At 32.2% G+C, this 26,712-nt stretch overlaps 1 protein-coding gene across 2 annotated transcripts in view; it reads left to right on the top strand.

Annotated features, from left to right (window-relative positions):
* The window catches only part of LOC114326207 (LIM/homeobox protein Lhx5), a 275,094-nt gene that overhangs the window by 189,337 nt on the left and 59,045 nt on the right, over window positions 1-26,712 (top strand). For both annotated transcript variants that reach the window (XM_028274485.2, XM_028274484.2), the window contains 2 exons: window positions 12,063-12,223; window positions 12,961-13,215. In XM_028274485.2, coding sequence (XP_028130286.1) covers window positions 12,063-12,223; window positions 12,961-13,215 — 416 coding nt within the window. The remainder of the gene's footprint in view (window positions 1-12,062; window positions 12,224-12,960; window positions 13,216-26,712) is intronic.

Genomic DNA, 26,712 nt, shown 5'->3' with positions numbered 1-26,712 from the left:
TCTGCAATTTTCCAAGTAAATATGTACGAAAATAAGTTGTATAAAGATTATAAATTGAACAGAATAAAAAATACATTCTTCTTCTTTTAGTGCCTATTCGTTTCGAATATTGGCGATCATTCTGGCTATAATTATTTTATTAACTGATTATCAGTTAATAAAAAATACATAATTTTACCAAAATAAGAAGTAAAATTGAACAAAGCAATGAACTAGAAATAGTAACACATGATACTAAAACAGAATGAACAACACACAAAGAATAATAAAGCTACATGAAAAGAATAATAAAAATACACAAAGAATAATAAAAATGGTTCAATTAAATAAAAAAAATACGTAACTTTTACCTGTCGCGCGAGTTCATAATGGTAGGGGAGCCCAAGCGGGGATTTTTGCAGTTACTCGAGCGCGTCAGATTATCATATGGGGAGAAACCTGGTGCCCTGCAGATGTACCTCTACCATAATTGGCTCTTAACACAGGGGCGTTCGTTAAGGGTGGCCCGAAAAAAAATCTATCCTTAAAAATACTCGAAATTGTCAGATTAAGATAAGGTAAGTTAAGAATATGCAAAACAGTGTGCATTTCAAAAATTTGACGATTTGAGCGGGGCGTAAGGAAATGGGTGAGTAAAAAGTCACAAAAAAAGCGAATAATTCGCGAAATGAACGTTAGATCGAAAAACTAAAAAATACGTGTTTAATATTTTTCAAAAATCTATCGAATGATACCAAACATGACTCCTCTCCGTAGGGGGTCACCTACGGAGAGGGGTGGGGGGTAAATTAAAAATTTTAAATACAAATTTCGCGATATTTCGCAAAATAAGCATTAGATCGAAAAACTGCAAAATACACTTAATCAATATTTTTGAAAACTCTATCGAATGGTACCAAACACGACCCCCCACGGAGGTGGGGTGGAGTGTTACTTTAAAATCTTAAATAGGAGCCCCAAATTTTTATTCCAGATTTGGATTCTTTACGTAAAAATAAGCAACTTTTATTCGAAACATTTTTTTGAATTATGGATAGATGGCGCTATAATATAAAGAAACGATTGTTGGAAATGGAAAATTAAATTAAAAATGGAAAGTCCCCACTACAATGGAAAATTTTACTTAACTTTTTTGGTTTTATGACCTACTCTTCACAACCCAATAGGTCCCCAAAGCGCTCGAGTGACTGCACATTTAGCATTTACTTCGCTCCCCTATAAATTAAATTAAATATTTTTATCATTATAAATTTATAAATAAAGGCAAGCAATTAAAACTCGATTTATTCCCAGATTTTAGTGTTGTGTATCGTACCAATTTGGGAGTTGTAGTAAACGTGTACGCAGTGTTGTAGTATACAACACAACACAAATAAACAGTTGAACATGTGTAAGATTTTGAGTGTGCAAAAGATCGAGGGTGAGTGGCATGGCGCTGCTTGCTTGTTTTTGACACGTCGTCTGTTCCCGACACGGATCACTTGATGGGAAAATTGACCACGATTAAGCCTTTATGCATGTGGGTGGATGACTAATTTTTCGATTATGAAACATTTCTTTAACATTTTCGCTTCTTTTGTTGGAATAAAATGTGAATTACGGTGTGTAAATTGATGAAAAGGGGTGAAATGAGGATGACTTTTAAACAAATTACATGCTTGGATGTCTTCAGGATATACACGTACCTATGGGGGTCAAAGGGTCTATAGACCCCCCTATTGTATTTAGTCTATAAGTATTTTTTTATTATTTCTTATTTTTTTCTGTCAACTCTAAACTTTAAGCCAACAGTAGAACACTAAATTAAACGACAACCGCTTCCAAAGAGCTATTGAAAAAAGCAATAAAATCTAATAAAACCAGCCTTTTCTGAAAAATAAATTGAAGCCGCATTTGTTTGGGTACCGATGGAGCCATAAACAACGAAAATATTTTTCTCAATTCAAAGAATAACAGAAATGATATCTTAAAATGCAAATACATTACACTGGGTATAAACCTTACCTCATGAAAAGTCACGTTTCAAATTTGCGGTAGGTACCATAAAGATATAAAAATTTGAATTTTACTATTTAGATAATCCATGCGTACCTACCCATTGATGGTAGAAAGGTTAATCTCTATGGTAAAGAACGACCAGTGAGATATAGTCGTGAATTGTCTATCAATCCTTTTGATACCGTAGGTATCTGGGATTATATAGTGTATTTTATCCTTAGAATAAGTGTGAGTCGTATGTCTAAATCTGGAAAATATAATATTTGAGCAGTGTTGCCACAGGTCTTGGACAAAATTTCGGGAGACTCCTCCTATTTTTCGGTAGAAATCGTCAAATTTCTGTAAATTTCATTTTTGCTTCTTTTGCATCACATTGCAAAAAAATTATACTTTAGGTCAAGTATTCAAAAATAAACTACATTCATCATCATATAATGATCAATAATCAACATTCATCATAAAAATCATTCAAAGTTCAAAATCGGTATACCTTAAAAAAAATGTATTTTCTCGGCTTTCTAGGTATTATAGAGCAATTTTCTTCATTTTTTTAAATCCAAAGTAACTCAAGTGGAGCCGTCTAACTAGCGCAATACTAAATATCAGGGATGCTTTAGTTTTGTTATAAGGAATTAATTTATTTATAATAAAATAAAACTGCATATTTTTTCCTGTTGTAGACTTTTTAAAACATCTTACCACACGTGTACCTATTAGCGTTCAAAATACAAATATTCTTATTTGAAAGCTGTATAATTGTTTAAACAAGTTAAAAAAATTTGTTATAATAAATAATAGTTATAAGTTATTAACATTTATAAATTATTGCAAAAATAAGGGTTTTTGCAATTATCTCTAATTGTTTATGTATTTCAAATTAGAAACAATTAAGATCTAGAATATTTATTTGAAACATTTTTCTCTAAAATCTACAAGGAATGTTTTATAGGCAAAAACATGATTTTTTACACTTTATAATCGTTTAAAAACAAACAAATGTCGGATATTGAAGCAATTGTGAACGAAAAAAATTTTTTATGTTCTTTAGTTATGACGAAATACTGTAAGTTAAAAAGGTGTAAAATAAATTTCTCCTGTTTTAAGATTTTAATATAAATACTATTTTTAGTTTGGAGTTATTTTCTATATCAAAATAAGCCACAATTCTTCAGTTTTCACTATTCAGATTCAGGTAGGTACATTTCACTAAAAAATCATAATATAAAAGGACAAAGGACTGGTCATAAAATTGATATCGGTAAATCCGTATCCGATTATTCGCACTTTGTGTCACAAGCTAGTAAAAGCAATTCAAGAATTCTTGAAAATTGACTAAACTCTGCTGCCAAATCTATCCGCTAAAAAAATTTTCTAATAATTTTGATTTTTCGGTAGAAAAAAAGGAGAATTAGGTAGATCAGTAGATTTGACATGTATTCAGTAGATCTGCTGAAAAATCCGTAGCTGTGGCATCACTGTATTGTGGTAGGTCTGCCCCCCCCCCTATTATGAATTTCTAGATCCGCGCCTGTGTATACGTACCTACGGTGCAAATGAAAGAAATAAATTCGTTAGTTCGTAAACCGGCGACTTTACGGAAAAATCCCGAAACAAGTCGATTTTTATTTTTTAATTATGATATTTTGGCATGTATATTACACGAGTGACGTCATCCAACTAGGCGTGATGACGTAATCAATTATTTTTTAAAATGAGAATAGGGGTCGTCTGCTAGTTCATTTGAAAGGTTATTCAATTCTCTATTCAGTAATATAAACATTAACATCAATATTTATAAGGGGTGTCCAAAACCAATTTTTTTAAATTAAATTAATTGACAGAGAAAGAAGAGTGTATGTAATTTTTTTAATTCAAAATACATTTACCACTGTCAGAAAACAGGAAAAAATGTTTATTTGAAAAATAAACATTGCTTTTCGCTTAAATTAAATGTTCAAACTTCCAAAAAGCAGGTGCCTAGCGGGAGCTGGCTTGAACATTTATTAAGCGAAAATCAACGTGTACCTATTAAAAAAAAACATTTTTTGTCTGTTTTATGATAAGAGTAAAAAGTATTTTGAAATAAATAAATTACATACATTCTTCTTTTTTGTCAATTAATTTAATTTAAAAAATTGTTTTTTGGACACCCTGTATAAAAAGTTATGTTAATGTTTACATTACTAAATAGAGAATTAAATAACCTTTCAAATGAGCTAGCACGCGGCCCCTATTCTCATTTAAAAAATCATCGATTACGTCATCACGCCCAGATAGATGACGTCACTTGTGTGATATATTCACACAAGTAACGCGTTGAATAATTTTGGTTTTGAAAAAAACCATTGTTTTAACCAATAACACCATAATAAAAAAACCATAATAACACAGGCGGACCAATTCAGTTATTTGGGCAATGGGTAATTTAATACACGAATATATAACGACGTATTTGCCTATATGGCATACGCTAAAAAAATAAATTTGCTACAAACCAGAAAATAGAATAAGTATAGAAAGGCCCAGCAAAAAATATGGAAAGACTGAAAGACATCTTAACTTTAAACAGTTTACTTGTTCTGAGTTTTTCAGCTTGCTACTATTTCAAGTGCTTTTTCTTTTCATGAATAAATAATTATAAACTCCCTACACACTCTTACTCAAAGTTTTAATTGCAACTTGTTGCTGGAGAGATCTAAGTTTTAATTTGTACTTTGTGGAAGTAATATGGAAATAAAGTTTACTTTAAATAGTGGCGTCCCAAAAAATAGATAGGTATTTATTTTTTAAACGTTTAATTTTACCTAAGATGAAAGTTAAACTAATAGTCTTCTAAGACTATTACAAATGCTAGGTCATAATTAAAAAAAAAAGAAATACCTATATAGGGTGAGGCAGATAACTGGCCTATTAGAAATATCTCGAGAACTAAATGCAACATAATCATGAAAATTGGAATAAAGGGGTTTTGAAGGATGATCTATTAAATGAAAATATTTTCATCTCTTTGCAACTTCCGGTTATACCGGAAGTTGCTTATAACTTCGTTTTTTTAAATGGGACACCCTGTATATTTTTACATTTTTGGATTCTCTTCGATGTCTTCTTTCTTAAAATATGAGGTTTTGTAATATTATACAGGGTATTTTAAAAGATAATTACAATTTTTTATTAATTTCGTAGCAATATTCACACCCTGTAGAATTGTAGTAGTTTGACATCTAAAACTCTACTTACGTTCAAATGATTTTTAATATACTCTACTATTGTTAAGAATCATTGATATAGCTAAATTTTTAATTTTAGTATACAGGGTTGGTCGAAACTCGGAATGAATATTTTCTGAGTTTGCTTAAATGGAACACCCTATATTTTTGTATTGTAGTGAAATGATATTTTATAGTACTTTTTTATTTCTTAAGCATTCCCTATACCTAACTGCTTTAATTTGTGAGTTATTGGTGATTCAAGCTAAACATTAATTGCAACAAAAAATACGTAAAATTTTATTAGGTTGGCCGTGAAAATACTCAATCCCAAATAATTTTCCAAAAATTAATACATATTAATCCAGACTGGTCCTTAAAATTGCCAATAATGGTTTAGCTATCAAAATACCTACGTAGTTAAGATTGTTGCATAGGAAATGCATAAACTGACCAATTTTAAGCAAGTTTCGTTCCATAGAATTTTTTAAATAAGTCAATACTTTTCGATATCGACTCAATAATTGCGATTGAAAATGTTTATTTTTCGACAATAAAACCACGTTTTTGGGCGGTTTTCGCAAATAACCAAAAACTAAGTATTTTACCGAAAAAAATATTCCTAGCAAAAATGTAGTATAGAAAAAAACGAAAAGAATTGTGTACTCGTGAATAGTCGTGAAGTCTATAAACCCAGCAAAAGTAAAGTTGTAGCTCATGAAAAAAGGTTCTTATTCGTCGAATTCCAATTCGAATATTTCAACGTAAAATAACCAAAAAATTAAGCACTTTTCGGGAAAAACTCATTAAAACTTTTTTAAAGTGTTTAAAAACTGTTTAAATTTTTATAAAAGTTTTTAGCATCAAAACTAAGCGAGTTATGCTCAATCGTGAAACTCTCTCCCTATTTATCACCGCAACTGATATTAATCGTTACTGCTTTACAAAAAATGTACTTTAATTATGTGTTTTTAGTATGATCTGTTTCATCGGTTTAAAATGCTTATTTTTAAAGGGTTTTAGCTGAAAGAGATTGAACTAGCCACTAATGCAAACTTTTAACAGCCATATCTTAACAAATTTTTGTCTTACAGACAATCAAATTGAAACTACCATATTTATAAAAGCAAAACCTACATTTTTTTACTCCTTGAGATTTTTCGGATCACTAATACTTTGTAAGTTATTTTGAAAAAAAAAACATTTTTCCAAAAATTTCTAGAAATTTTTTTTAATATAAAACCAATTTCTTTTTTAAATTAAATTAATAATTAAAAAAAATTCAAATTCATTAAATTTTTTAGATCCCCTTGTTTATTCCTTAGATTTTGCATATGTGTCTTATATCTTCATTCCCTGCCATGTGCCTTATTTGTTATTTTAAAAGTAACTTACTTAATAAAATAGCTTTAGATCAGTGGTTCACAACCTTTTATGTCTGGCGACCCACCTTCTGATATTTTTTCATATTCGCGACCCATCCCTCACCCATGATGATATATATCTACGTTATTCAGCTACTGTAAGAGCCAAGTCGCGACCCACCTGAAACCTGTTCGCGACCCACTAGTAGGTCGCGACCCACCGGTTGGGAAAAAACGCTGCTTTAGATCAAAGTTTCCTTTTTCAACGACAAGTTAGTACGTTCTTTAACGGTAAAATATTGCAAAACCTCTAAATTTCAAAGAACCGCTTGGATTGACATGAAATTTGGCACACACATAGCTAACAAGTCAAAGAAAAAAAATGATATTGTGCCGATGTCTGCCTTTGCCCTAGGGGTGGTTTTCACCCGCTCTTAGAAGTGAAAAAATGTACGTCCAAAGTAAGTCCGAAAATGGATAAACTGACTAATTTTAAGTAACTTTTGATATATAGAGTTTTTTCATTAAATCAATATTTTTCGAGTTATTTGCCAGTGAATATGTTCATTTTTTCAACAAAATAGCCACGCTTTTACACGGTTTTTCGCAAATAACTCAAAAAGTAAGTATTTTGTCGAAAAAATTAGCAAAAACATAGCCTGTAAAATTTTAAAAAAAATGGTGTATATATCACGTCTCTATACCTAGTAGAAGCATAGTTATATAATATAATGAAAAATAGGTTCATATTCGTCAAATTCCAAATCGAATATTTCAATGTGAAATAACCAAAAATGAAGCACATTTCGGGGAAAACTCATTACAACTTATTTAAAGTGTTTAAAAAAAGCTTCATTTTTGTTTTATAAAAAAATTTCTAGCGTCAGAAGTAAACAAGTTACGCTCACAATAAAGCTAGTCATTTTTTTTTGGTAAAAAAATCGGGAAAATCACCTCCTAATTAGGATCTCAAATGAACTTAATCGTTATAACTTCACAAGTTTTTTGACTCGTGTATGTATTGTTCATGTGATCTGTAGGTTTCATCGGTTCAAAGTCCTTATTTTTGAAAGGGCTGTAGTTAAAGTGGTTGAACGATTCACTGATCACGAATGTACGCAAATTCAGAAACACCAAATCTTAATCAATTTTTGTATTACAGAAAAACAAAAAATACAGGATATTTACAAAAGCAATGCTGACTTTTTTTTGTTTTTAGAGATTTTTGGTATCTCTAACAATTTTTAAGTTATTTTGAAAAAAGCATATTTTTCAAAATTAAAAGTTTTAAAAATTTTACTTTAAAACCAAATTTTTTCAAAAATAAGCACTTACTAATAAGCACTCGATGAAACTTACAGATCATATAAACACAACATAAGTAAAATAATTTGTGGAGCGGTAACGATTAATTTCATTTAAGTTGATAATTAGGGGGTGGTGTTCCCGATTTTTTTTTTGCCAAAACAAAAGGGACCAACTTTATTTTGAGCGTAACATGCTTAAATTTGTTGCTAGAAACTTTTTATAAAAACAGGAATATTGCTTTTTTTTAACACTTTAACAAAGTTATAATTGATTTCCCCCAAAAAGTGCTTACTGTTTTGGATATTTCATGTCGAAATATTATATTTGAAATTTGGCGAATATGCACCTATTTTTCATTGGCTATAACTCTGGTTCTACGAGATCCACAGACCTCACGGCTATATTTTTGCTAAGAACGTTTTTTTCGACAAAATATTTACTTTTTGAGTTATTTGCGAAAAACCGTCTAAAAATGTAGTTATTTTGTTGAAAAATGAACATATTCACTCGCAAATAACTCGAAGAGTATTAACTTGGCGAAAAAGCTCTATAGAGCAAAAGTTAAAAAAGTCTTAAAATTAGTCAGTTTATCCATTTGCGGACTTATTTTGGACATATACTTTTTCACCCCCAAGAGGGGGTGAAAGTCACCCCCAGGGAAAAAGCACACATCGGCACAATATCACTTTTTTTCTTTGACGTGTAAGCTACGCGTATGCCAAATTTCATGTCAATCCAATGGGGTTCTTTAAAATTTAGAGCAAAAACCGTGAAAGAATGTACTAATTCTCAGGAGTTCTGTAAAGCAAAACGGTTTTATGTTGTACTGTAAAGCAATATTGATAAAGTTATGAGATATAATTTTAAGTGTTTTATTCTAAGAACAGCTATTGAGATTTGTTATTAAGCCATGGAGATTGTATGCTTTCTAATTTGTTTACTACATCTACATAATCTTAATTTTCAAGTGCAAAATAATGAAAATCCAGAATTCGATTAACCTTTAGCCCTTCTCCTATTCCACCAGCACCCAAGCACCCATGAGTCCACGCAAGGTGTGAGATACAGTTCTCGGCGCTGGTCACGGGTTCGCTGGCCCGGGGGCATTTAATGCCTTGTTTCCCAGCAGGCCCAATACTAATTGGGCATCGCGGGACCCCATGCCGCGTCCCATACGAGAGAAATATATTTATAATTGAACATCTTTTCGGCTCTCTGCATATACAGGATGTTCGAAGAAGGAAAGGTCACAAAATTTCGTAATATTAGATAGTCGGCGAAATAAATGGTATTCGCTCAAATGTTTGTTATGTAAATTGTGGCGCAACTATAATATCTTTGAATAATTATGTGTTTGATGGCTCTATTGGCGTATTTCCGGCATTTTAAAATACTACAATATATTATTTTATATTATAGAATTTTTTAAACACTACATTTGCAAAATATGAATAAAGAGGAAGAAAAAGAGAAGAATAATGATGAAATAATTATAACAGATAATAATGACGACCATCAGAGAATACGACACCTTCTTCTTTACGTGCCATCTCTGCGACGAAGGTTGGCAATCATCAGCGCTATTTTAACTTTTAACAGTACAGCCCGAAAGAGTTCATGGGCATCTCAAATGAACTTAATCGTTACCATTTCACAAGTTTCTTTACTCATGTCTGTATTATTTATATGGTCTGTAAGTTTCGTCGATTCAAAGTCCCTTATTTTTGGAAGGGCCGTAGTTAAAAAGGCTTGAACGGGTCACTAATCACGAGTGTATGCAAATTTAGAAACACCAAATCTGAACCAATTTTTATCGTACAGAAAAACAAAAAAGCACAAAATATTCAGAAAAGCAAAGCCGACATTTTTTATTGTTTAAGATTTTGGTATCTCTAACAATTTTTAAGTTAGTTTGAAGAAAAATATTTTTTTCAAAATTAGAAATTTAAAAAAAATTATTTTAAAACCAATTTTTTTTTTAAAATAAGCACTTTGAATCGATGAAACTTACAGATCATATAAACACAATATAAGTTAAGTAACTTGTAAAGCGGTAACGATTAATTTCATTCCAGTTGCTAATTAGGGGATGATATTCCCGATTTTATTTTGCCAAAACAAAAGAGACCAACTTTATTTTGAGCGTAACTTGCTTACGTTTAATGTTAGAATTTGTTTTAAACAGAAACAAAGCTTTTTCTAAACACTTTAACAAAGTTATAATAAATTTTCCCCAAAAAGTGCTTTATTTCCTGGATATTTCACGTTTAAATATTCTATTTAAAATTTGGCGAATATAAACCCATTTTTGATTAGCTATAACTCGGGTTCTACTAGATCTAGATACCTTATGCATACACCTTTTTTTTTTTTAATGTTTAACAGGCTATATTTTTTGTAAGAACGTTTTTTTTTTCGATAAAATACTTACTTTTTGAATTATTTGCGAAAAACCGTCTAAAAACGTGGTTATTTTGTTGAAAAATGAACAAATTGTCGCTAATAACTCTAAAAGTATTGACTTAGCGAATAATCTCTATAGAACAAAAGTAGCTTAAAATTAGTCAGTTTATCCATTTCCGGACTTATTTTCGACATATGTTTTTTCACCCTCGAGAGGGGGTGAAAATCACCCCAGGTCAAAAACACACATCGCCACGATATCACTTTTTTTCTATGACATATTAGCTATGCATATGCCAAATTCATGCCAATCCAAGCGGTTCTTTAAAATTTACAGCAAAAACCGTGAAATAATGTACTATATGATTAGATGATGTTCTTAAGCAGCTTAATTGGTGTTTATTAAAAAAGGCTGTATGGCAGTTTCAAAAGATATCCGATGTGACCGCCAGTTGAACACCAAACAACTATACAAAGAATACCTAGCGACGGCTGCAAGGGAAAGCAACAAACGACTAAAGCGAACAGAACATTTGCCTTAAACGTTAGTATTTTTACGTGCAAGTAGTAACATATGTTCTTGCTGTAAGATCCAATTTAATGACCAATCATTCTAAATAGTAATAAACTGATGTTTTTTATAAATGGTATTAAAGAAGGTTTGTATCTAATTCCGGTAGCTAAGCAGTAAATAAGTTTTCTAGCAGAGATGTAAATTAAACATTTTATAGTCTAAATGGCCTTTACCATTAAGTAGAGTCCTCTTAAGCGGATTAGCGTATACCGGCAAAGACAAAAATGGGTTAAGTCTGTTTTCAACGGAAATTATTAGTAGCAAAATGAAAATAAGTAGATAGTACCTATTCAAATATAATTTATTACCTACTTATTAAAGCAAATTATGGTAAAATAAATTTAAGTTATGGTATTACAACAATTTTACGAAACCGTACGGTTTCCTGCTACATCCTCTGCCGCATACCGAATTTCTATTAACACTTTTTTCGGTCAATCCATGTTTTCCTTGGTTTGGATTTGTAGAATTAATCTTAAATATAATTATGTACGGTTAAATAAATAAATGCAAATAAATTAATAATTGTGTTTTATTTTATAGGTCTGGATCCCGCGTATGAAAAAAAGTTGATTAATAGCAAGCTGAAAATTTGTTAATAGCTTAAGGGTGTCTAGTCGAATAAACTTTGATATATGGGAACACTGAAACAGGGGCAGTTTTAATTGTGGAACAGGTTAAAAATTTGGAACGGTCACAGCACGAAAACGGCACATTTATTTTGTCCGACAGAACAGACTTAAACTCTTCGAACAGAGATTAAACTCTCATGAAAAAATCAGACTGCTATTTATTACCTGTCATAATTCCTGTCATTTGACATATTCTACATGTTCCACTCATTAAAACGCCCATTTGGTGATAAATAGCAGTCTGATTTCTTCCATGAGAGTTTAATCTCTGTTCGGAGAGTTTAAGTCGGTTCTGTTGGACAAAATAAATGTGCCGTTTTCGTGGTCTGACCGTTCCAAATTTTTAACCTGTTCTACAATTAAAACTGCCCCTGTTCCAGTGTTCACACATATCAAAGTTTATTCGACTAGACACCTTTAAGCTATTAACAAATTTTCAGCTTGCTATTAATCAACTTTTTTTTCATACGCGGGATCCAGACCTATTAGTGTTATTGTTAGATTTTAAATAAATTAAAATAGACATTAGAGTCTGATGAATATTATGAGCATGTTTCATGTTAACATTTTGTTGCAGAATCACTGATGGGTTCGGCGTCAGAGGATGAAGAAGATGACGACAATAGTACGGCATCATCAGTACTAAAACACCATTCATCAATACATAGTTCCCTTCCTGCACCCGGTGAAACGAATAACAACTCTCTTCCCTCCGATATAAGTAGTTCAATAGGACAGGTAAACTATACTTCTATTATATTTTTTACAGTTGCATTAGAGCCATTTTTAAAACGTTTTTATATACTTGTTATTTGTCTGTCTCTTTGTCGCTGTCTCCGGAAGATCTTGCATCTGAAATTTTCAGAATAGCTCAGAACTCGATGATGATGCAATACTCAGCAACTTTTACATGGATGTATTGAGTTTTATTTTGGATTTTATGCCATTTTATGCCATTTTAAGCACATTTTAAGCAGAGATTCCTCAATAACAACTTCATCTTCAAACATGCAAATTGCCCGGTGCATAGGTACAAGTACAATTGTTTAAGAATGGTTGGAAACAACTTATTTTAATGTTTTTCCGTGGTCTTTCATTCAGATGGTAACCTCATCCAATCAGATTTAAAATAAAATAGATATTTTTAATCCGGACTTCCTTGTTTTCTATATTAAGAACATAATCAATTTTATTTAAATAACTTCTTTCTGCAATTTCCTTTTTTTTTTATTTTGTAAAATACATTTATTTTATTTTGATTTTTTAATTTTAATCAACCTATTCTGGGTCCGCAACTGGACATTAAGGTCACTTTGACGTGAAATGTTAACGTCACTTTGATGTGAAATTTACGTTTAAACGAAATATAAATTCAAAAAATCGGATATTAGATATTTATGGGTGTAAACCATTCAATGGCCGCAGACGTACATTTATATGTCATCTTATATTGACATTAATTTTATACTTTTCAGGATTCAAAAACTGGTCAAGACGATTCAGAAGACCAAAACTCTCTAGACGGCGACCCCGAAACGCGAGATTCCCAAACCGAAAACAAAAGCCCTGACGACAGCAGTGCGGGTTCGAAACGTCGGGGGCCTAGGACGACGATAAAAGCGAAACAATTAGAAATTTTGAAGACGGCGTTTTCGCAAACGCCGAAACCCACGCGGCACATACGAGAGCAGCTAGCGAAAGAAACGGGTTTACCAATGAGGGTGATACAAGTAAGTAATGAACAATGAACGTCTTATCTTAATTGCAAAACTGAAAAATGAATTTGGCAGGGACAATTTTTTAACATCCCATTTATTTAGAATCTGTAGTAATGATTACAATTAGACCAGGGCGCATCTGTAAAAATATTAGTACATTTGGACGTTGAGAGGTGACTCAAATTTTTTTGCAGAAATTGCTTGAAAATAAATCAAATAATAATATTTGAGTTATCCTCCATCTCAAAAAGGTCCGGAACATTGTTTAAATAATCAAAATGTCAAAAAATTAAGGAAAAATTCGATTTTTTTCTTGGTTTTTTGATTATAACTTTAAAAGTATTCATTTCCGAGAAAGCTGTACTGACATAAAAGTTGCGTAATTAAATTTCCTACAATATAGAAATGGTTAAAAATTTAAGAAATAGTCACCCTTGTTGAAAAATAGCAATAATTGTGAAAAAAACATACAAAAACAAGTATTCGCATTTTACGTTTTTCAACCATTTATGCTATACTTAGGACCTCCATATTTCACCCTGAAAAATTTTATGATACAGTAAAACAATACTGTAAATTTCATTAAGATCGGTTCAATAGATTTTGCAAAATAAATTTTGCAATCCAGTTTTCGTAAAAAAAATTAATTTTTTCAAAATGTTACAGGACTGAAAATAAAGCAGATAGCAAGTTGAATTTTTTTTTTGCTTATAGAAGTGTACTGTACCTTTCATTTGCAATTTTGCAAAATTAAAATCGCTTAACACCACGGCGTCAGGAATTTTTTAAATAAACATTAATTATTGGTGCTACGCGCAGGACAGCGGATAGGTTGCTCTGATTGGGCATTTTTATGACATTTCGATATAAATAAATAAATTTGTTTATTGCAAAATAAAAACACATACTCTATCCTTTGAAATAACACTTTTATTAGCAAAAACTTTCTTTGTTCATATATTTAACTTAAATAATAAAAGTTTATTATTTTTAAAGATATGCAATTGTTTAAACAATATTTCACAAGAATAATAAAATTAGTTTGATTTTTGTGGAATTAAAAAATTAAAATACAACAAAATATAGAGTAAGAAAATAATATATTAGATAAAGATTAGAAGAAATTTTGGTGGAAATCAACCTGTGTGAATCGAACACCGCTGTCCTGCGCGTAGCACCAAAAATTATTGTTTATTTCAAAAATTTTCTGACGCCGTGGTAATTAATACATTTTAATTTTGAAAATTGCAAATGAAAGGTACAGTACACTTCTATAAGCAAAAAAAAAATCAACTTGCTATCTGCTTTATTTTCAGTCCTGTAACATTTTGAAAAAAAATGAATTGTTTTTGCGAAAGCTGTATTGCAAAATTTATTTTCCAAAATCTATTGAACCGATCTTAATGAAATTTACAGTATTGTTTTACTGTATCATAAAGTTTTTCTGGGTGAAATATGAAGGTTCTACATGTAGCATAAATGGTTGAAAAACGTAAAATGCGAATACTTGTTTTTGTATGGTTTTTCCGCAATTATTGCTATTTTGCAACTAGGGTGACTATTTTTTAAATTTCTAACCAATTCTATATTGTAGTAAATTGAATTACGCAACTTTTATATCAGTACGACTTTTCTCGGAAATGAATACTTTTAAAGTTATAATCAAAAAACCAAGAAAAAATCGAATTATTCCTTAATTTTTTGACATTTTGATTATTTAAACAATGTTCCGGACCTTTTTGAGAGGGAGGATAACTCAAATATTATTATTTGATTCATTTTTAAGCAATTTCTGCAAAAAAATTTGAGTCACCTCTCAACGTCCATTTCAAAACAGATCCGCCCTGGACTAAATAAGTAAATTGTTTAACTTATTTGACTCATTTTGTGACCTATGCTCTTCAATTTAATCATGGATGAAATTATTAAAAACGTCAACAGTGGAAGAGGATATAGAATGGGAAACAAAGAAGTAAAAGTACTTTGCTACGTAGACGACGCAATATTGATACCGCAAGATGAAGATAGTCTGCAAAGAATGGTCCACGGATTTAACATAAGAGCAAAAGAATTCAATATGACAATTTCATCTCAGAAAACTAGAACAATAGTAGTCAGTAAAGGACCAATGGACCAATCAGATGTAAAATAGAAATTGATGGTATCAGTATTGAACAAGTAATGGAAGTAAAATACCTTGAAATTACATTGTCAAGTTACGGAGGCCTGGACAAAGAAGTGAGAAATCAAGTACAAAAAGCCAATAGACTGGCAGGATGCCTTATAACACTACATGGCGAAATCGACATATTAACAATTAACACTGAGATGAAGTCAAGAATTTTTATAAAGCCAGTGTAAGACCAATAGTGAAATATGCATCAGAAACAAGACCCGATACAACCACAACACAAAGATTACTGGAAACGGCAAAGATGAGAGTACTGAGAAGAATTACAGAAAATATGCTGAGAGATCGAAAGAGGAGTGAAGACATTAGAAGACAATGTAACGTACAGTGTATTTATATAAACGAATGGACACTAAATAGAAAAAAGAATGGAATAACCACATAACCAGAATGGGGGAGACATGTGTGGTCAAAATAGCAAGAGATAAATCACCAATCGGCAGAAATATCGGACGACCGAGCAAAAGATGGAGTGACAACCTTCCATAGAGGTATCTATCCGCCAATGAACAAGCTGAATTGCTTATAAAGAGTAAGAAGAAAAAGAAATTGTTTAATTAAATTACAAGAGACTTGCAAGAGTGTCCAGTGACATAAACCTATTAAATCATAATTTTAGTAAAGTATAGTATAGTTGATCCAAAAGATGGCATAACCCAGACATCCAAAGTGAAAGTTATCCTTCAACACCAAATTGTTCTATATGGTCCACACAATGTCCAGAAGAAAGTCACAGCATTTTGAGCGTCGGGTTTGGGGGGAGAGGGGGGACAAATCGGTAAATTCGTAGTTTTTTAAGTGTTTCGCCAATATTTCTAAAACTATGCGGTTTAGCATGAACAACCTTCTATACCAAATTGTTCTACATTAAATTTTAAATAAAAAAGGTCCTATGCATAATCTTTCTAAAATGAATGGTTCCAAAGTTACGGAGGTAGTATAGTATAACTGGTCCAAAAAAAGGCCTAACCCAAACATCCAGAGTAAAAGTTTTCCTCCAACACCAAAATGTTCTATATGGTCCACATATTATCAGTAAAAAGTTACACCATTTTGAGCGTCCGGTTTGGGAGGGAGATGGAAGAGAAGCCGGTAAATTAGTAGTTTTTTTAAGTTTTTCGTCAATATTTCTAAAACTATGCTTTAGCGTAAACAATTTTATATGCAAAAATGTTCTACATGAAATTTAAAACAAAAATGATCTATACATAATTGTTATAAAATCAATGGTTCCAGAGTTACGGAGGGTGAAAAGTCGAGGTTTTCGATACTTTTTATGTTTTTTTGGGCAATGTTTATGATATAGCTATACCAAAAACCCAGACATCCAAAGTGAAAGCTATCCTCCAACACCAAATTGTTCTATATGGTCCACATAATGTTTAGAAAAAAGTCACACCACTTTGAGCGTCGGGTTTGGGGGGAGAGGGGGAGAAATACGTAAATATAAAAATTATCGAAAACCTCCATTTTTCACCCTCCGTAACTCTGGAACCGTTGATTTTATAACAATTATGTATAAAACCCTTTTTGTTTTAAATTTTATGTAGAACATTTTTCTATAGAACATTCCTTACGCTATAGCATAGTTTTAGAAATATTGACGAAACACGTAAAAAAACTACTAATTTACCGAGTTCTCCCCATCTCCCCCCCCCCCCCCCAAACCGGACGCTCAAAATGGTGTAACTTTTTACTGAACAATATGTGGACCATATAGAACAATTTGGTGTTGGATGAACACTTTTACTTTAGATGTCTGGGTTAGGCCTTTTTTGGACCAATTATACTATACTACCTCCGTAACTTTGGAACTGTTCATTTTAGAAGGGTTATGCATAGAGCCTTTTTTATTTCAAATTTAATGTAAAACGATTTTGTTTAGAAGGTTGTTCACGCTAAACCGCTTAGTTTTAGAAATATTGACGAAAAACCTAAAAAACTACGAATTTGCTAATTTCTCCCCCCTCTCCCACCCAAACCCGATGCTCAAAATGGTGTAACTTTTTTCTGAACATTATGTGGACCATATAGAACAATTTGGTGTTGGAGGATAACTTTCACTTTGGATGTCTGGGTTTGGGTCTAACTATACCATACTATAACAACATTATTTGTGTCTTTGGGATAAATGTGTATAATAAAATTAAATCTTTTTGAAATTTGAAATCATGTTGGTAGGTTGCTTGGAGTGTGGCGCCTTTAGCCTTCTGTTTTCCTGGAGCTTCATAAGGTCCTTCGCTAGCCTGTTGGGGTGTTTTGCAGTCGCCTGCTTTAATTTTGGGAATAACTGACAATTTCTTCTTTGATTGTCTTCATTTGAAGATCCCGATTAATGTATTGATCGGGCATGTACCACGGTGCATTTCTGATAATGCGGAGAACCTCCGATTGGAATCTCTCCGGGATATCGATATGGATTATGGATCTCGAGGCAGATCCCCACAGTTGGATTCCGTAGCTCCAAGAATTTTATTGCGCAAATTCAGTTGTGACCAATTTCCTATTAACCAGCACATTTTACTTAGTTTCAAACCCAACTGTTTCTTTTCGTGAATATGTATTTCTTCCACGTTAATCTGAGGTCCAATGCATACATAGGTATTTTACTTCATCTTTTTGTTGTAGTAGGTACTTGATTATTTAGTGAGACGGTTGGGCATATACATTTTTGACTAAATAGTGAACGTTATACGTACTGACTTGCTTTCGTTTACATTAATTCGCCATATTTGTAACCAAATCTTTATTTTATCGAGATTGGTCTGAAGCAGTTGCGAGGCGATGTACGGATTTGAGTCAGTCGCAAGAATTGCTGTGTCTGTCGTCTGCATATGTGGCTGTGATGATATTATGACATGTAGGAAGATCTGTGGCCACATTATGCGAAATGAATCCAGATAGCCTACAAGCCATCCTGCAAGGAAAAATATTTGGAAAGCGAGGTCCAAGAAGAAGAAGAACATCCTGGTTAGAGAACCTCAGAACCTGGTTCAACACAACCTCTGTGCAGCTTTTCCGCGTTGCTGCAGATAAAGTAAAGATTGCCATGATGATCGCCAACATTCGTCACGGATAGGCACATCAAGAAGAAGAAGGAAGATCTGCTGTATAGAGAAGGTAGGGAACAGGTCCAAAGATATTACCCTGAGGTACTCCAGAGCTATAATTGGATATAAGCTAGTGCACTGATCCTTTAATTTTACAAGGAAATGGCGGTCGGAAAGATAAGTCTTATTTTGTATAGGCGATCAGTGCTCCAGACTTTATTAAAAGCCTGCGAGACATCCAAAAAGGCTGCAGAACAGTATTTCCTCTCTTCTAAGGCTTTGTTTATGGAATTACAGATCCGGTGAATTTGCTCAGTGGTAGCATGTTGCTGTCTAAGTCCAAACTTTTGATTGGATATTAGCTGTTCCAAGAGGATTGGCTGTAATATGTCTAGCAGTAGTTAATAAATGAATAAAATCAGAAAAAATATATGAACAAAATTATTATTTGAAGAAACTAACAAACTCAGACGAATGTTCTCAGACAAATAGACACATCAGTAATTTAATGCAGAATAGTTTACCAATTTTTAAGCAAAATGTAAACTTGAAATAATAATACTGATTAACACTAAAATATGAATGCTAAAACTAGACAATAATAGTTTATCTGCTATTGTTTAAAGTATGTCAGATTTCTCTTTCTCTATTACCAACGAACTCAAGATGTTATGCTAAAAAGAAATAATATGTTTCGGTCATTAAATTAATTTTACTGCATTGTAAATTAAATAAATACAGCTCAGAGATGTTCAAAGAGTTTTACCATAAAAGGACTATATCTGTTTCTATAACTATTATTTATTTCTTAAAATTTTAAACCAATATAATTAATAGAGGTAAACAATTGAATGTGTTCTGAAACTGCCTTATTGTGGAAGGTTTAAGTTAAATTAACATAATGTTATTATGTTTATATCGGATTAAGCCACAATTAATTGTAGTAAAAATTACATATTACATTTTTAACTAACTAATGTTTGACGTTTTGATATCAAGTCCGGAAAACGTTTTCAAAAATGATTATTTTAAACATCCTGCGAAAAATAATCAATAAGTTGTTGTTGAAGGTTATGTTTTTCAAAAAGTGATGGTTAACTTACTTGGTCTCGATCTTGTAGGTAACAGCATGTTTATGGTTGAAAAAAAATAAGGGTGGTGTTTTTACTCTCGGAATATTAAATTCTGACGATTCTATGTGTTTATTGTAGTTTATATTTGTGTAATGTGTGTTTACATAGATTATCATCAAATTCGTACTCCTAATACTCCTAATGTTTTAGAGGCTATAACTTCGTTTTTCAATACCATTTATACCAGCGGACAACTAGGTACCTAATGGTTGGTCTAATTCACTGTTTATAGTTCTACCTAAGAAGACAACAGCAAAAACCTGTACTGATTATAGAACCATCAGTTTGTTAAACAATTTATTAAAAATTTTTCTGAAGGTAATACACGGTCGTATTTACAACAAATGCGAGGAATACCTGGATGACACACAGTTTGGTTTCCGTAACGGGTTTGGAACGAGAGAGGCACTGTTTGTAATGAACGTACTTGCTCAAAGATGTCGAGATATATCTGTAGACATATATTGTTGTTTTATTGACTTCCAAAAGGCATTTGATCGTGTTAAACACTCTATATTGATCGAAGTTTTAGAGACATTGGCTTGGACGGCAGAGACGGTCGAATAATTGCAAATTTATATTGGAATCAAACAACATCAGTTTTAGTAGATGGTGTGGAATCAAAGGCTCTTAATATTAAAAAAGGAGTACGGCATGGATGCCTCTTGTCACCCCTGCTTTTCAACGTTTACTCCGAAAGAATTTTCAGAAAAGCACTTTCTGAATAACAAGAAGGAATACTTGTGAACGGTGAAGTCATCAATAATTTGCGATATGCGGACGATACAGTACTCCTAGCTTCTACTCAAAAAGATCTGCAAACACTACTTGATAGTGTCGTTGAGAGTTGTAGGGAGGCAGGTCTGGATCTAAACCTACGGAAAACCAAAATACTCGTAATAAGTAAACAACAGCATATAAAACTGTCTATATATGTAAATAATACCAAACTTGGAGCAAGTTGATAAAATCGTTTACCTTGGACAGCAATTAAATTGTAACGCAGAAAGTCACGGCGAAATTAAATCTAGGATAGAGCAGGCTAGAGCCGCTTTTAGAAGGATGTCCAAGGTGGTATGTAACAGAGATCTAAAATTGGCATTGAGGATCGCCTACTTTAAGAAGAATTTTAAAAGTTTCCTGGGTGGAGAAGATTAGAAACTCCAAAATACTAGAACGTCTCAGCAAGACTACTGAGATCATAAAAAGCATCAAGCAGAGAAAGCTGGAGTATTTCGGACATGTATGAGAGGTCCCAAATATAGGTTGCTACAAACTATCATGCAAGCAAAAATAGTAGGCAAACGCAGTCCAGGACGAAGAAGACCTCATGGTTGAAGAACTTGCGAGATTGGTATGGTATTGATACAAGCATGCTATTTAGGATGGCAGTGAATAAAATTAAGATAGCTATGATGGTAACCAACGTTCTGAAACGACACGGTACATGATGAAGAAGAATACTCCTGAGTCGTCTTCCACCTAGTCCTTAAACGGTGCTCTGGGCCTGCCTCTTCTCACTCCATCCAGTCTTTGGTTATAAATGTATTTCGACGGCTCCATCTCATTCATTCTCTCTAAGTGACCATTGTACATTATGCTCGTTGTCCCAGACATGTTTTCATATCTGGAATTTGTCGAAGTCTCTTTTCTTGATGAATGTTTTATGCTTGTTCATCCTGAGACTTGGCGGTCTTGCAGTTTCTCCCATGTAAAAATTGTTGCATTCGCAAGGCATTTTATAGATGCAGTACTTTGCTCTTTCTTGTGCGTTGTTGTTGTGTGTATAATTCTGTTTATTATTTGACATCTGCAACACAGTTATTTCTATTTCTTCCTGTAGAAATATTTTTTCGAAAAGTTGCTTTGTCAGTATCTTTTGTCGCTCGGAATTCTAGGTGACTTTCTACTAGAAACGTTCTACTGTTATGTTTTTTCTGTTTCTTCTATAGGTAATAGCGTTATCCTCATCCAAAAGTTTGAAAATTTTTATTGATTTTATTTTATCTATATCTATTATATTTGTGGATATATCATCACATATTTTAAGAATGCGAGGGAAGTTCTTCTATGTAATAAGATGTCTAATTCATTTATCTCCAAAGCTTTTAATCACTCTTTCAACATTTGTGGGTAGAGATAATTATAGGTTAACCCTGCTTCCAATCTCCGTTAATGAATTTAAAAAGTTGTAATTTTCGAAATATTTAGGGAGGATCCGGGACGCAGGTTAGGAATGCAAACCCTTAGGGCACTGTATAATATATTCTTTCATTAATACCACCTTGAAAATGTTACTCCTCCATAGCACGCGTTTTCGAAAAAGCTCATCAAGAGTGGCAGTAGTATATGGTAACAGATGTATCCACCTTCCTATTAAAATTACCCCTAGGGGTCGAATATGGAAGATGTGGTTCGGAGCATGGTACAGATGGGCAAATTTGGTATATACACTGGCTGACAAAAATACTGCTTGTAGATATTCTTAAAGAAGAATCTAGGAATTACTTTTTAGTAGTTTGTTCTTAATACAGGAACATATATAATCTAGTCAAAATATATTTTTACTTATACAAATCGTATAAACTTGTTTTTTTTTATTCATTAAGATATTTTGATCCCCTTTGTTTTTTATCTATAGTTTTTTAATTATCTGTAAGACTAGGATCTCATTTAAGTTTTACTTTTTCTATACTTATCCAATTTATTATATTTTTGATATAGGGTTTCTACCAATAAATACAGGGTGTCCCGAAAAGATTGGTCATAAATTATACCACAGATTTTGGGGTCAAAAATAGGTTGATTGAACCTCACTTACCTATATACAATAGTGCACACAAAAAAAGTTACAGCCCTTTGAAGTTACAAAATGAAAATCAATTTTTTTTCATATATCGAAAACTCTTAGAGATTTTTCATTGAAAATGGACATGTGGCATTCTTATGGTAGCAGAATCTTAAATAAAAATTAAAATTAAAATTTTTGTACCCCATAAAAATTTTATGGGGATTTTGTTCCCTTAAACCCCCCAAACTTTTGTGTACGTTCCAATTTAATTATTATTGTGGCACCATTAGTAAAACACACTACTTTTAAAACATTTTTGCCTCCTAGGACTTTTTCGATAAGCCAGTGTTTATCGAGATATTTTGAATATTTATCGAATCCACCACATATTTGTATATGGTTAAGTACGATTATAGAGACCTGGTAATAATATGAAAATTTATTTATAATTCACATTTTTAGGTATATCTTGAAAAAGAAGACACATCTCCATAAAAGGTGACTTATCAAAAAAAGACTAAGAGGCAAAAAAGTTTTAAAAACACTGTGTTTAACTAATGGTACCACAATAATAGTTTAATTAGAACGTACACAAACATTTGGGGGTTTAAAGGAACAAAACTCCCATAAAAATTTTATGTAAATATATTAAAAAAGAAGCCGCATCTCGATAAAAACTCGCTTATCGAAAAAATACTAAGAAGCAAAAAAGTTTTAAAAACGTTGTGTTTAACTAATGTTACCACAATAATGAATTAATTGGAACGTACACAAAAGTTTGGGGGTGTTTAAGGGATCAAAACCCCCATAAAAGTTTTATGGGGTGGACAAATCTCACTATAATTTTGTTTTAAGATGATCCTGCCATAAGAATGATACATGTCCATTTTCAATAAAAAATCTTTAATAGTTTTCGATATATTGAAAAAAATCGATTTTCATTTTGTAACTTCAAAGGGCTATAACTTTTTTTATGAGCACATTTGTACTAAGGTAAATTAGATTCAATCGAACTATTTTTGACTCTAGAATGTGTGGTATAATTTATGACCAATCTTTTCGGGGTACCCTGTATAATATTCTATATAACAATTATTTATCTTTCATCTGAAGCTTTTTAGTTATGTATTTATATGAGAAGTTTTCAACACTGCTTTTTTTAATCTTATATTATTTCTAATCAAATATATTTAACCTTATATGTCTTCATGTATGTAATATTTGATATATATCCTTAATTATCTATGACTGTTATACAATACGTTTAGTTTTCAATTAGCGATATAGCCGACTGAAGGAACCGCTAAAATTGGCAACATTGCTTATGAGAATGAGTTGCATTGTCACTATAGAATGACGAATGACTGAATGAATTGGCTGTGACGACGAGCATTAAGTAGCAGCGGAGAAGCAGTGTTGCCATTTATAGTCCGTATATTTAATTTAAAACTAAACAGTCTGTATAATACTCCTTAACATAGGCGTCCTCTAAAGACTTCCATTCTGATTTATGTCGTCAGTCCATCTTGTGGGTGGTCTTCCTGAGTTTCGTCTGTCCACTGTTCTATTATCTTTCACTCTAGCGATGTGTCCGGCCAACTTCCATTTAATTTTAGCTATGTGCTTTTTAATGTACCCTACACCACTTCTAATTTCTACTATACTATTAATTTCTTCGTTTCTTACCCTATCTCTCAACGTTACGCCATACAATGACCTTTTGATTATCTGCGCCCAAGTGTGCGCCATGCGTAAGAACATGTGATTGATGGCTCTTCTTTTGAAAAATATCACGCTGCTCATCCTAGTTTTATTCTCATTAGAAGTTCAGCAGCAATGTCCAAGGTATCGATACCTTTCAAATTTCGACGTCTTCTGCCTACAAAGGATGGCTCGGAACTAAAGTTGTTATTATTTTTGTCTTTTTGTATTTAATATTCGGATCTAGGCCTAAGCATAGACTTAGGATTAGACCTAGATCTAGACCTCGATCTTACTTGTTGCATCGCTGAATACTTTATGGAAGTTTACAAACGTTTGTATAGATAATTCAGTAGACGATTCAGTTCCCCTCGTTCTTCAAAAGAGCAGAGAGTAGTAGAAGAGCATAAGTTTTATATTTCAGTAACTATTCCGTCATCTTTCAGAGCACTGTTATTTTTCATTTTTTGAGTGCATAATATTAACAATATTATGTGCATGTTGTGCATAATAAGCATACTTTTCCAGTCATATATCTTTATTAATCAATCATATTAATATCACTAGCCATTTTAATCTTCTAAAGATCACCTCTGAAGGGTCTGAAGATCCTGTCCTGACCTTTGAAGGTAGCGTTTGTTCAGTAGAACCAGTTCAAGATGGTCCTATTGAGGTAGCTTATGGCTTTACGTGAGACCACAAGTCTCAATAATTAGATTCCGAGTGTAGCGGGCTGGGTGTAGATCGACATCCCAATGCTAAACAAACATAGGCGTAACCAGGGGGGTTTGGGGGTTGTAACCCCCCCTCATTTGGTTGCACTTTAAGCTCTATACGCTTAAAACCATTACTATTCTATAACCCCAGAGACCATCCAGTAGTTGTAACCCCACCCCCCTTAGGATCATCCTGGTTATACCTCCGGGGCTCTGTGCTGTGACAATGGACCTATTCTAATTATCTTAATAGTTTACTAATGAGTATCTACGTCTAAAACCATAAACCATAAATCTTTTTTTGAGCTGAAGAATGTGGTTGTTTGAACCTATTTTTCGTTGGTGATTTTTTACTATGAATACAAAATTATCCGTTTATCGTACGAGTATATGCAACAACTATTATGCAATAAAAATCGTATCTAAACTTAAAATTCCCGTTAATCTTGCGATACATATTACACAAAACAAGACGAAACCATATTAAATAAAAAACTTAAAAAGAAAAAAATAGCAGGTTTTTACAACATTTTTGATGGTGAGTGTATAAAACCGCAAAAGACCATCAAAATTATTGTGAGCACATGTGACGCAAACGGTTTTATCGCGTTTATAATCCTATGGTAGGTACTAAATAAAATAAATTCTGTTGATTAATTGCTGTTTTTATTACTAATAATTAATTATATAAACACTTGTTTAATTATTTGTAATTTATTGTGTTATCCGTTTGTTTACCGACTATATCATAATATTTTAATATAAACCAACAATTAGTTATCTTTTCATTGACATGTTTGTACTATTTGGAGTTTACTTTTTTTATATTTAATGATTTATTGAATAATCTACTTGTAAATATCATTTTCGAATATCTTCTTCTTGTTTAAGTGCCTTGATAGTGACTCCATACCACTTCGTCGTCCAGGACCATTTTCCCTGAATAATTACATTATATTATATTATAATATTTTAATAGTCCAATTTACTTCTTTTTCAGAACCTCTCTTTCTTTGTTTAGACGCTGTAAATCTGCTTCATTCGCTATTCTGCCATCCACGATATACTTAACATTCGGCAGTACACCAACATCTCGAAAAGCTCAATTTTTTACACATTGTTTCAATGAAAGTCCATGTTTTCATTCCGTATAGCAGAAAACTGAAGCCATAACAATGTTTTCTATTCTGCTTTTCTTTTTCTTCGAATCTCGGACATTTTTTTGAATATAAAAAGACTAACAGATTTCATATTATAATTTTTTAGTTTAGTTTATTTGAGATCTTCCCTTTCTTTAGAAATAAAAAAATACATACTATTAAAAATACTAAATTATGTAATTAATGTATTCGACCGTTACTTGATGGAAGTTCATTTTATCTCACAATAAAACACTGAAAACTTTTGTTTTCTATACTTCCACAAAATTTATTATTTACAACTATGTGACTACAGCTGTTTCGGCAGAGTGCCTTTCTCAAGTGATATAATTTACAATGTGTTTGCCTTTTTAAGTCTCTAACTGAAGAGGTTGAGGAGTGGGGAGCTGTTTGTCTCGAGTTGGTCATTCAGAATTATATCTGTATTTTTCAGTTTATTAATTTCCATAGATTCTAAAAAAGATAGCTTAAGGCCTTTATTTTGGATATGCAGAATTTGAAACTCTTCATTGAAAGAATGATTATGATCTAGAAGGTAAAGTGCGTATGTAGAAGTGTCTGTTTTTCTATTGTTGAAAGCCCTTTTGTGTTCTGCTATCCGTTTGTCACAAGTTCTGCCAGTTTGACCGATGTACGTTTTCGGACAGTTACCACAAGTTAGTTTGTACACACCACTCTGTAGTTGCTTTCTCTTTCGGCTTTTATTGTTCTTAATATATTTGCTTAAGTTGTTGTTAGTTCTAAAAGCTGGTATTATTCCTTTCTTT

The sequence above is a fragment of the Diabrotica virgifera genome, chromosome 2, assembly GCF_917563875.1.
Source record: "Diabrotica virgifera virgifera chromosome 2, PGI_DIABVI_V3a".
Taxonomy (NCBI): Eukaryota; Metazoa; Arthropoda; class Insecta; order Coleoptera; family Chrysomelidae; genus Diabrotica; species Diabrotica virgifera.
Note: the sequence above shows the minus strand (reverse complement) of the source record. Positions and strands in the feature narration are given on the sequence as shown.